We start from the raw sequence: 12,288 nt of genomic DNA, 5'->3' as shown, positions 1-12,288 counted from the left end.
GGATCATCTTTCCTCTAGTGTTTATAAAAAACTATCTGTAACAGGATTAGAACTGTATGATAGCATAGGGCTGGATACATTAATAGCAACCTATAGTATGACCTCCCATTGCTTCCCAACACAAAATACTAATTTTAGATGAAAAGGAGTTTTGTTGGCCAAGAAACAGTGAATGGACCAAAGATGACAAAAAAGAGCAGAGGGAGGAATAAATAGATGTTCTTCAAAAAAAATTATATTTTGATCTTTTGCCTTGAAAAGAAAGAGAAAGGAAAAGCCAAACCCTTTTGGCTGCCTTTTGGGTGCTTTGTTCTTTTCCCTTGTTAGATATCTCTTCTGAGCTGTTTTATCCTGTTGTGTTCTTGAAAATGATTTTTGAAATGTCAAAACTTCAAGCCTCTTTTGTCAGGGCTTAAGCAATTCCACTGAACTTTGAAGGAGACCCCAGCATGAGAGACATGAACTTCTGACGCTGCCTTAACTCATCCAGCTTTGATCAGCGTGGGGAGGGAACGGGGGGAGTGCAATACACACACACAGAAACCCAAACAAATCAATCCCCTGAGGGGCTGCTGGACCTTGTGGAGCTGGGAGGGGGCTGCAGCTGTGTCCTGGTGTTCTCCACACTGCTCCATGGCATTGGCTGGCTTGTAATCCCAACAGCATTTGAGGGCCATGTCCTGCTACGGGGTATTGTATTTGCAGAGAATGTCCCAATGAAGGCAGGAATGATGCATATGACTCCATGTTCTCAGAAGGCTAATTTATTACTTTATAATACTATATTCTATTAAAGAATACTATACTAAACTATACTAAAGAATACAGAAAGGATACCTACAGAATGCTAAAAAGATAATAATGAGGAATTTCAGAAGCAGAAGTTTCCATGCCCTGGGCCCAGGACAGGAGAGGGAGAGCTGATCAAGGGGAAGAGCTGATAGGGGAGGAGTTGTCTCTTTGGGCAATGCTCTTTCAAGCTTAACAAGGGGGAAAAAAAGAGCTCTAAAGAAACCAAATGGGGTTATTCTTTGTACCTATAGAATGAAGCCAGAGGGATCATCTTTCCTCTAGTGTTTATAAAAAACTATCTGTAACAGGATTAGAACTGTATGATAGCATAGGGCTGGATACATTAATAGCAACCTATAGTATGACCTCCCATTGCTTCCCAACACAAAATACTAATTTTAGATGAAAAGGAGTTTTGTTGGCCAAGAAACAGTGAATGGACCAAAGATGACAAAAAAGAGCAGAGGGAGGAATAAATAGATGTTCTTCAAAAAAAATTATATTTTGATCTTTTGCCTTGAAAAGAAAGAGAAAGGAAAAGCCAAACCCTTTTGGCTGCCTTTTGGGTGCTTTGTTCTTTTCCCTTGTTAGATATCTCTTCTGAGCTGTTTTATCCTGTTGTGTTCTTGAAAATGATTTTTGAAATGTCAAAACTTCAAGCCTCTTTTGTCAGGGCTTAAGCAATTCCACTGAACTTTGAAGGAGACCCCAGCATGAGAGACATGAACTTCTGACGCTGCCTTAACTCATCCAGCTTTGATCAGCGTGGGGAGGGAACGGGGGGAGTGCAATACACACACACAGAAACCCAAACAAATCAATCCCCTGAGGGGCTGCTGGACCTTGTGGAGCTGGGAGGGGGCTGCAGCTGTGTCCTGGTGTTCTCCACACTGCTCCATGGCATTGGCTGGCTTGTAATCCCAACAGCATTTGAGGGCCATGTCCTGCTACGGGGTATTGTATTTGCAGAGAATGTCCCAATGAAGGCAGGAATGATGCATATGACTCCATGTTCTCAGAAGGCTAATTTATTACTTTATAATACTATATTCTATTAAAGAATACTATACTAAACTATACTAAAGAATACAGAAAGGATACCTACAGAATGCTAAAAAGATAATAATGAAAACTCATGACTCTCTCCAGTGTCCTGACACAGCTTGGCCCTGACTGGCCAAAGAGTGAAAACAACTCACACAGAATGCAATGGAACAATCACCTGTGGGTAAACAATCTCCAAACACATTCCCCATGAGCACAACACAGGAGAAGCAAATGAGATAAGAATTGTTTTCCTTTCCTCTGAGGCCCCCTCAGCTTCCCAGGAGAAAAACCCTGGGTGAAGGGATTTTTTCAGAGAATGTGAATGCCACAGCTATGGGGTTCCTGGGAGGTGGTGCTGGGTGCAGAGTTGTCATTTTGTTTCTGTATTCACTTGGTTGGTTGATGACTGCTTTACCCTCTATTCAAGGGAGATTTCAGCAAGGCTTTGAGTGGGAAGCTTGAAATTTGTGGCCAGGAGGACACCTGGGATGTTGGCAGTGGGGACAGCAGGGTGGACAGTCCCTCCAGTGTCTTCAGCTGGGACCTGCTCTGGGGACTGCAGCTGAAGGGGTGCTTCAAATTGGGTGTGGGGGTGATTTAGTAGGGTCTGAGATCTTTGAGGAAGGTTTTAGGAGGCTGGTTTGTAGTGGCTTCCACCCCCCTTAAGTCCCACATCACTTCCCTTCCCTCCATCCATAGACTGCAGCTGTGGAAAACAAATCCAGCTAATGTTCCCAGCAAGCTGAAGATGTCTGAAACAGCTTTTGCTTGGAAAAATGTTAGTTCTTGGTAGTTTCTAAAAGAATTTGTTCCTCAATGTGCCCTTTCTGAGCTTTTCAAGGTGGTTTTGATATGTACACGATAGTGACTTTTGAAAAACTGTTTTCTATGTGTGGATTCTTTGAAAGTGAAGAGAAAAATTTTGTGAAAAGGCTTTGAAATCGTCAGAATTTTAGCTTTCAAAATATTTGTAGAGTGCCTTTTTCTGTTGTTTATTTCACAGGCAAGCTATAAAGGGATCAAGGTTGGGGTGTTTGTTTGTTTGTGTTTTCACTGGGAGCAAAGGTGATGAGGGTGTCTGTGAACGTCTCTCAAAATCTTACCACACACTCAGCTTCAGAGATGTGAGAGGTTTCCTTGCTGGAAGTTGTTCCCTCCCTCCTCTAAGGAAGGAAAGGGAAGAAAAGAAAGGGGAGGAAGGAGGGAAAGAAGGTGGAAGAAAATTAAAACCTTTAATTTCCACAGGTTTCATTTTTTTCAGACAAACCTCCATTTTACACTGAGCCTGAATCAGGAATTTTGGAGTGAAATGTTTTCACTGATGCTTTTCAAGCAAACAAACAAACAAACAAACCCCCTGAAAAACCTGATAATGAGGATGATTTCTCAATCAGATGTACTAAAATCAAAATACGTAATTAATCTTCAAAATACCTGGAGCCAGGGAAGGGACTGGGGCACAAGTCTGATGAGGAGCAGCTGAAGGAACTGGAGAAAAGAAGGCCTGGGGGGAATCTTCTCACTCTGTACAACTCCCTGACAGGAGGGTGGAACCAGGTGGGGCTTGGCCTTTTCTCCCAGGGAATGTTTAGGTTGGATATAAAGAAAAATTTCTTCAGAGAAAAGGGTTGTCCAGCCCTGGCACAGCTGCCCAGGGCAGTGATGGAGTCCCCATTCCTGGAGGGATTTAAAAGGTGTGTGGATGTGGCACCTGGGGACATGGCCTGGTTACCTTGGCAGGGGAACAGTGGGATTTGATGATCTGAGAGGTCTTTTCCACGTGAATGATTCCTTTTTGGGGAGCTCCAGAAGTCACCCCTCCATCACCCACCTGCCCATGTAGCAGGTCCTGGGCCAGGATCCTCTGCCAGCTCCAGCCACCTCCATCCCTCTGGGTACAGATGATGTGTCTGGTTTGTGTCGGGTTTACTTCTGTGACTTCCAAGCTGTGTTTTAACCAGAAGTGAGGTTCATTAAGTAGGGATTTAATCAAGAGCTGCTGGTTTTGCTCTTCAGTCCTTGGGTGCAGAGGGAGTTGTCTGTAGCTGAGTCTCAAAACAACCAGACGTGCTTCCCAAGCCTTGCTCTTTATTAGGGAGCTGCGGAAATCAGGAGGAAAACAAAATTGACAGGTTACTACTTAGACACCTACATGTAAATAGTAAACACTCCCAAAGGGTGCAGGATGCATTTCTGTTTGGGAAAAGAAGCCAGCAATTGTTGTTATTGGTATGTAAGGCTATCTTTAAAAATTCATTGAAAAGAATAATTAGGGATAAAACCACGTGGCTCTAAGAAACTTCTTTGTGCTCAGTGTTTCTCTGCTTTGCAGTGGTGCTGGGGGGTTTACCCAGTGATTTACTGCTGCCTTGTGTCTGATTGAGATGTATCCTGCAGCCTTGGTGGGGCAGCTCCTGCCTTGCTGTGTCTCTGATGTCTAATTCTCATTTGCTTGAGCAGTCACTAGCTTGGCAGCCTCCATTGGCTTTGAGGGTAGACATGTGTCTGTGAATATGTTTATGGTATATAAACACTCTGAGTGTCAAAGACCTGAGTTTATGGGAAATTAGGGCTTTGGATGGTGCTGAGATCTTGGGATGCCTGAAAATGAGGTCACTCACTGGGATGCTTGACTCGAGGCTCTGCTTGTTTTATCCTTTGCATGGCTAATGTGGTGCAGGATGAGGGTGAGGAGGGCTCCCTCTTGCTAAGCATCAGGGATCCTCTTCTAAAGGAGATCCAGAGTTTGTGTTCAAGCAGGTTCACGTGGGGTGGCTGCTGCTGCAGGCTCATTGTCCTGCTTTTTTAATCTCTTGGCTTTCATCAAAGTAAGTTGGTGCTTCAAAGAACGGTGTCCTAGTCCTTTACTAAGGGCCATAAGCCTTACAGTTTCATGACAATAGGCCCTGGGTCTGTAGACTTGCTGTCCCTGGGTAATCTCTGAGAAGGATTTCGATCTTCAGACAGTGGTTGCAAATTTTGCCCACGTTGCAAGTCCTCAGACTTAGTGCAGGATCCCACAGCCACCTTTCCGCTACCTGGCAGTTCCCCTTGCCCACTCTTCCTTGCAGGTTTCTTCTCCCCTCTTTTTAGAGGCTTTTACCATGGTAAGTTTTGCAAAACACCACTTAATGGCAGAGGTTTTTTGGCTCCTCTCTGATCTGTGCAGCACTGTTATGGAGGCAGTCTTATAATCAATGTAATTGAAGATCAGAGTTAATGAGGACCTCTGTGCCTGCAAAATCCCCCAAGCGATGCTGGGCCTCAGATGTTAGATAAGGAAATGATTGGGCTGAACTGAAAATCTATTTGGCTAATTAGATGATGCATATTCCCAGATGCCAGTGGGGAAAAATACATTTCGCAAAATAAAGAAGCATAAGATTTTGTAAGAAAATATCTTTGGCAGGAATTCACTTGTAACTCGCAGGAGGGAGAGGGTGGGGGAGTGTCTGGTATGAGATAACTCACACAAGAAGTTGTGTGTTGGGCCAGTCAACACAAGGTGAACAGGCCCTGCTGCTGCTGCCCATCTGTGCCCTGAGCTCCAGGTGCCTCAGGACAACTCCTCCCTGAGCTGGGGCACTGATGCTCTGGTTACAGATCAGAATAATTGCACTGCTCCTCATTTCTGCAGAGACCTGGGGATCAAATCCCAGGGTAGGGAAGTGTCTGGGCAGAGGAGTTAGTGGACCATTTGCTGGAGGACATTGCTCTGGAGAGGAATGGTCAAATGAAGTTCTTTGGGACCAGCTGTCAGTGATGTCGCAGACATCTTTTATGAAAAATCTTTTTTTTTAGGATTTTTCCTCCTGAGAAGCTGAGCAGCCTCAGGAACAAAATGTAAACATTGATTATCTGCTGCTGTGGAATGCAACAGGTGGATCTGTGATTGGCCCATGTTGGTTGTTTCTAATTAATGGCCAATCACAGCTCAGCTGGCTCGGACAGAGAGTCTGAGACAGTTGCCTTTGTTATTATTCTTGCTTATTTTATTTTTAGCTAGCCTTCAGATGAAATTTTTTCGTCTATTCTTTTAGTATAGTTTCAGTGTAATATATATCATAATATAATAAATCAAACTTTCTGAAACATGGAGTAAAAAACCTCATCTCTTCCCTCAACCTGAGACCCCTGTGAACACGGTCACACAGTGAACTCATTATTGTTTTACAGATCTTGTCATCACAGCAGCTCCTGGAGAGTGCAGTGCTCTGATGTTGGGCCAAAATGCACATTTGGGGTTTTTCTTTCAGATTTCCACACTCACCTAACACATTTTTTTCCCCATTTCCCCCAGGCAGCAGCTTCGTTGTGAGTGAGGGGAGCTACCTGGACATCTCTGACTGGCTCAACCCAGCCAAGCTGTCCCTGTACTATCAGATCAATGCCACGTCCCCCTGGGTGAGAGATCTCTGTGGACAGAGGACCACTGATGCCTGTGAGCAGCTCTGTGACCAGGACACAGGTAAGGGAAGCTGGGGGAGAGTGAAAACCTTGGAAAGCTCAGAGATGAGAGGGAGAAGGTCTGTCACTGGGTATTTTGATGGCTCACCTCTGCTCTAGCCTGGTGGTAAGCATAGGGGACTGAGAGGTGCTAGCAGGGTCACAAAGTGGTGACCCCTATTAGCAAAATGTGAAGAAGATGGGCACAAGATGGGGATTTGAAATGGTGGATTTAGCAGTTCTCTGGTGTGACAGCTGCAGGCACGTGGAGTTTATCTGCTTCTCAGTTGGGTTGTTCTGCTGTCCAGTCTGGAAAACGTGAATTTACCCCATCTCCATCCCTTCTCTGGCCATTTTCACTGCAGAGCACCCCAATTCCCAGTAGTGCCTGCTCCTGCCTGGTGGTTACCTAGGTTGGATCTGTCCTCCAGCCCTTCCTGGTGGAGCTGTGAGCTCTGCCATTCTTCCTTATCTCTAGGTGAGAGTTCTGCTGAGTGTGTTCTGCTGGTGTGCAGAGCCTGCCTGTGGAGCAGCAGCCAGCCCTGCTGGGAGCCAGGTGTGGGGCTGGGCAAAGGACAGATTTCACCTTCCCTTCTGTCTTTGTTGGATGGACACCTGGGAGTGCTGCAGTCTGCAGTGAGCCAAGAACACAGAGCACAGCAAACCACACAGGGTGACAGGACCTTGCACGAGAGGGTGGCCTGGGGACTGTGCTGGGTTTTTGTGCTGTGACTCACCAGTGGCTCGTCAGCCTTGGGCTGGATGCCTTCTTGGTGCTGTGGAGACAAGTGTCCCTGGTGGTCCTGGCTTGCTGAGTGTCTGAAGAGCACCCAAACCCCATCTCCTTTCAGAGGGGTGCCATCCCAGCTTAGTCCCAGCTCTCCTTGTGAGCCATGAGCTTCTTCACCCCACGTGTGTATGATTCATGGCTGCAGGTAAGGATGTTACTGTCTGCTTCTGCCAGAGGGTTTAAAGGATGGCTCACTGTGGAGAAGGCTTTTCCTAAGCCTCCCAAAGCCCTCTACTGTCATAATACGTGGATTAGAACAAGAAATCCTTCAGAGTCATGAACACCTCATGGGGTGCTGGGCGTGACCCTGTTCTCATCCCTCCCTGCTCAGTTGAGATGCAAATACTGAACTTGGTCTTACAAACTAATTTTCCTGGTCAAGACAATCTTCTCTTCTCAGTGTTCCTGTTCCTCAAGGCTTGTCTGCATGGCAGGCATGGCTGCAGCAGGAGGGTGATGCTGCATGAATTCCCTGTGTAGACAGCCCTGGGCATCACCTAAAGCCCCAAGCGGGGCTGGGAGGTGCCAACAGCCACGCTGACAGATGGAGGTGGTGCAGGAGGAGTCTCTTCTCATCCAGATGTCGCAGACCAGAGGGATTTTTTGTTTCAGGCATTGGCAAAACACAGCCACCTCAGTGGGAGAGGGGAGATGCATTCAGATGCTCCCTTGCTGGAAGAGCCCTGTGGCTCCCCTGGCCAGCCCCATGCTTGGCAGTGAGCAGGGCTGATCCTGCTGTGGCCTGGGTTGTGAGGAGCTGCTGCTCTGCCATGCCAGCCCAGCTGCTGCTCCTGCTGTGACCCCAGCTCCCAGAGCAGCTTGTCACTCCTGCTGGATGCCCCACGCTTGAGCAGGATGTGTCAGATCTGGTTTGCAGGGAAGGGAGAGATGCTCATTATCCCGGGAGTTGTGCTGGAGCTGAACCTCGGCAGCTGCTCTGCGTTCCCAGCCCTGGTGCCCGTGGTCCCTGCCTGCCCAGGGTGAGGGCAGAGCAGCTGCATCCCAGCCCTCAGGCCCCTCTCCTGAAATCTGTCCTTGGGCTTCTGTTGGGGAAGATGAAACAGGAAAGCCTTACAAATATGATTGTCTGGCAAAAGATTTTGAGAATATAGAAACTATAAGTGAGATTGAAATGAAAGCAAGCTTTGAGATACTTTAGTTACTGAACAACTGGAAAACAATGGTGTGGCCAGCTGAAGGTGATCCCCTTTTGATGGAACAACACCCTCTGCTTGCAGACAGGCCCAAGGGTCAGAGCAGACCCTACGGCTTGGCAGAAGGGGCCCAAAGAGGAGTTTTTAGGGTTTAAAATGTAACACAGTGTGGCAATGTAATGATTCTTATAGGCTGTATGGAAATGCTATAGGATTTGTATCTGGTACTAGATTGGTTAGTGAGAATTCTGGCAGCTCCCAGCAGGGCCCTGCACCCAGGCCCTTTGCAATAAACCCCAAGTTCCAGACCTGGCTCAGAGATCTCTCGTCTCCATCCGTCCCCACCATCCTACCCCCGATGCTCCTACAGGCTTCTTCCCCCTCTCTCCAACCTGGCAGTGTGCACATGAATAAACAAGAATTTTTCTCCTGTTTCTGCCAGTTGGATCCGCATGGATCAAGCAGGACTGGCTGATGGAGCTGCTGACCTTCATAGCCTAAATCTAAAACTCTCTTAAGAGGCCCAAACTTCACAAGAACTGAAATTAGGCCTTTGGAAGTACCTGCTTGACCCTGTACCCCAGGACATAACCCTGTGCACCATGTCTGTTCATCACCATTGACCAGCCTTTAACTGGGGAGAAGTTTCTCCTCCAGGCTGAGGCAGACTGTAAGCCCATGATACACTGCATGTACTTTCAGATTTATTTTTATTAATGTCGTTCTATTTTTAAGGGTGATTTATTTTTATCACCACGAGAGAGGAAGGCCTGTGGTTTTATGGCAGCACATAAATCCTGTCTGGATTTCAACCTTTTTGGGTCAGGGATTTTATCCTCTCTGTGAGCATCCCAAGCGATGGGTGCCAGGGATTCCCCTGCCCTCTGCCTTCTCAGGCTGGACAGAGCATCCCTGAGAGTGATGGACTGAAGTTTGTCCTCTCTGGAGGCTGAAAGCCTTCAAAGCTGCCCCTGTGAAGAGCAGCAGAGCCAGCACTGACGTCCTCCAGCACATTTATGGCTAATCTGACTTCAGCCAAACCTATGGCAGTGTGGATCTGCCTTGTCCCAAGCTCCCTGGGGTGTGGACAGACCTCTGTGGGCAGGACCCTTAGTGGCAGTGCCATGGGCTCCTGGCACACCTTTGGACAGAGAGCCCCAGGTCACACGTGCTCTCTCTGGTGACACTCAAGCCCAGCACACTCTTTGGGTTGGAGTTTGGGATGGGATTTGTCTGCACAATGTATTGACTTGTGACCCTGGACACTCTGTACTGCTTCAGTGTGGAGAACAATTCCCAGTGAAAACAGAGGCTCTGAAACACTCGGAAATGCCAAAATCCACTTTGTTGCCTGACCTTAATTTGCCTTCCCTTGCGTCTCTGCCGTGTGACTCACTCTGTAATTAAATGATTGCTGCCCCCCTGACAAATCTGAAACCTGTGTTGTGAAGCCCCAGCTCATCAGGGCGTTTCAGAGGGAGCGCTGACATCTGCACATGAGCAAAATGTCATCTCCCTCATCCCTCCTGCCTTGGAAACAGCCAGGCTGGCTGGCCTGGCTGCAGATCCAGAGACAAATGGGCACTGCTGGGATGTGACACAGTGACCATGCCCAGCTGCCACGTCAGATGGGACAGGGACATCTCTGGGGCAGGATGTGCTCCTTGGCTGGAGATCTTCAGCCAAAATCCCCCATCCTCCTGGCAGGTGCTGCCTGTGCTGTTTGAGAGCAGAACAGGGCAGCTTTGCTGTCTTGTGGGACTGGCTGTCAGCTCTCCTCACTCTCCATATTTTGAAGAGATGTGGGAGCACTGCTGGTGCTGCTGCTCGTGCCACGCTCTGGGATACCCCTGGGTACAATCCAGGAGTGCTTGCTGCCTCGCTGGCCTCCCTCACCAGCCTGCATGAGAGCAGCCCTTTCCAGCAGCATATGCAAATCCTGATTTGTGAGCACAATTACCTGCTTTGTATGCACAAAACCGATTCACTTGCACATTCTGTGGGCATTGCTGAAGAGACCTGCTGGAGAATCAGTCCCTCAGGGCCAAGTGCTGGAAGAAACAGCCTCTGATTTTGTGCTGTCGGGCTTGCTGGAGCCGTGGCATAAATGAGATGGATAGCTACCTTGATTAACAGGTGCAAATGTGTTGAATTTTTTTTCTCCCCCATCTATAAATCTGGCTTTTCTTCATCAAAATTCTCTCATTGCATCCACAATTGGTAGTCCCCCCACTCCCCAAAGCACGAGCTTGAAAGAACCAGATGAAATGTAGTAGCAAAGGTTGTTTTCTGGAAATTGGCAGGAGGAGATAAAGAAAAAAAAAAGAAAAAAGGGTTTCCATCATCATCCAAATAGGCCAGTTTGTCACCAGAGCCACAGATGGCACTGCTGTCTGGGTAGGACAGGGGTGTGTTGTGGGCAGGAGGCAGATGAAAGTCATTTTACACAGAGCTATTTTTTTTAAGGGCAACCTGTTAAGGGGATTTGGGGATTGCAGAGCTGAGCATGTAAATCAGGAGATGACCAACCTTGGCGAGGGTGTATTTGTGTTTATGGAAACAGCCACCCCTTCCTATAGTTCAGTTTAATACCATGCAGGTTCTGTGCACACCGAGTAATATTTGTTTGTTCTTGTGCTCCTCTGCTATTTTCGCTGTTTCCCGGTGCTTTTATTGACTCAGACTTTTATAGGACGAGGTTCTGTCTCTCCAAGGTATGGAGTTTAATAACTTGGTCAAAACCCATGTAATATCCCATTCCTTTTCCTGTGGTGGCACAGCTTGCCTCGTGCACCAAGCAGGGCAGGAGGCAGTTAACTCCCAAGCTAATTTAGCTCCAGGCTGAAGTGTTATACATAAACAGCAATCAAAACTCGTGCCTGCCAGGGGCCGAGTTAAGGTTATCTCTGCTGTCTTTGCACTCTCATTTTCTGCCATTAGAGTGTTTAATCCTGCAGCTGCTAATGTTCTTGTAATGGCATTTTCTGTGCTTGTCTAAAGAGCACAGGGAGGAGTGAAGAGGGATGGGTTTTGCTGTATGGAGCTGCTCCCGAACCCATCCCCCTGGCTGGGCCATCCAGCCGGTGCTGCAGGGGCTTCTCACCCCTCCATGGCCAGCTCTGGGACAGAAGGTGACAGCTGTGCCACCCTCAGGACCTCTCTGCTTCCTTGCATCAGCTCATGTGTTCCTTGGAGGTGCTGTGTAGGAGCTGAGCAGATGATAATGAGAATTAAATCTGTGCAGAGCTTAAACTCAGGCACAATCCTTGGAGGTTAAGCTTGCACTTAGGTGCTGTGATGGATGAGGGTGAGGAGGGTGACTTGCAGCAGGGATGGAGGAGGGATAACTGTCAAATTCACTCCAGGTTTTCCCTCCATGCAGGGGCCACTTTCTTTGTCTTGTTCCTAGAGTTCTAAACTGGAAAAATTGCATTTCTCATCAGGATGAAGCAGAGGCTCAGGTTTGGAAATGCCATCCCTGAAGAGCAGGAGCAGCAGGGCTCAGGGGTAGAAGAGGAGCTTTTCAGAGAGCTTTGCTGGGAGTCTGGGAATGTGGTGCTGCAGCTCTGAGGCTCAGTGGCACTGTGGATGCTCTGCAGGGTGTGTGTGTGTGTCCAGACAGGAGTGGACACAAAAGCTGTGGCGTGGCTGAGCTCTGTATCCCTTTGGGTGGGAGAGCCCTGAAACAGATGTGAGTGTGTTTGTGCGATGCTCACACAGCTGGGAAGGTGTGTGTTCATACCCACAGCCTTTGGGATCAGGCTGCCACCCCAGCTGGGGTCTGGCCTTGTCCCCAGCTCGTACCTGTGCAGCTGGGGCACAGCCCTGGCCCAGCAGGGCGTTTCCTGCAGGACAAGGGTGAGTTCCTGGTAAGCCCTGGAGGTGCTGCCAGGAGGGAACCAGGGACACCAGCAGTGCCAAGAGGAGCCTGGCAAGCAACAGCTTTGCTCCACCACTGCCAGAGCTCCTCCAGCTCCTTAAATAAAAGTGCCAGTGACAGCACAGAGCAGCTTCCCTGGGAGCACAGGGACTCTGGGAGCCTCCCTTCCTGCTGTGCAC

General features: G+C 48.1%; 1 protein-coding gene across 1 annotated transcript in view; it reads left to right on the top strand.

Annotated features, from left to right (window-relative positions):
- Window positions 1-12,288, top strand: part of ASTN2 (astrotactin 2) — a 297,150-nt gene that overhangs the window by 78,156 nt on the left and 206,706 nt on the right. Inside the window, exon 6 of the mRNA XM_005423807.2 lies at window positions 6,140-6,307. Within this exon, the coding sequence (XP_005423864.1) occupies window positions 6,140-6,307 (168 nt within the window). The remainder of the gene's footprint in view (window positions 1-6,139; window positions 6,308-12,288) is intronic.

The sequence above is a fragment of the Geospiza fortis genome, unplaced genomic scaffold, assembly GCF_000277835.1.
Source record: "Geospiza fortis unplaced genomic scaffold, GeoFor_1.0 scaffold85, whole genome shotgun sequence".
NCBI classification, from domain to species: Eukaryota; Metazoa; Chordata; class Aves; order Passeriformes; family Thraupidae; genus Geospiza; species Geospiza fortis.
This window is presented reverse-complemented; position numbering and strand designations above follow the sequence as displayed.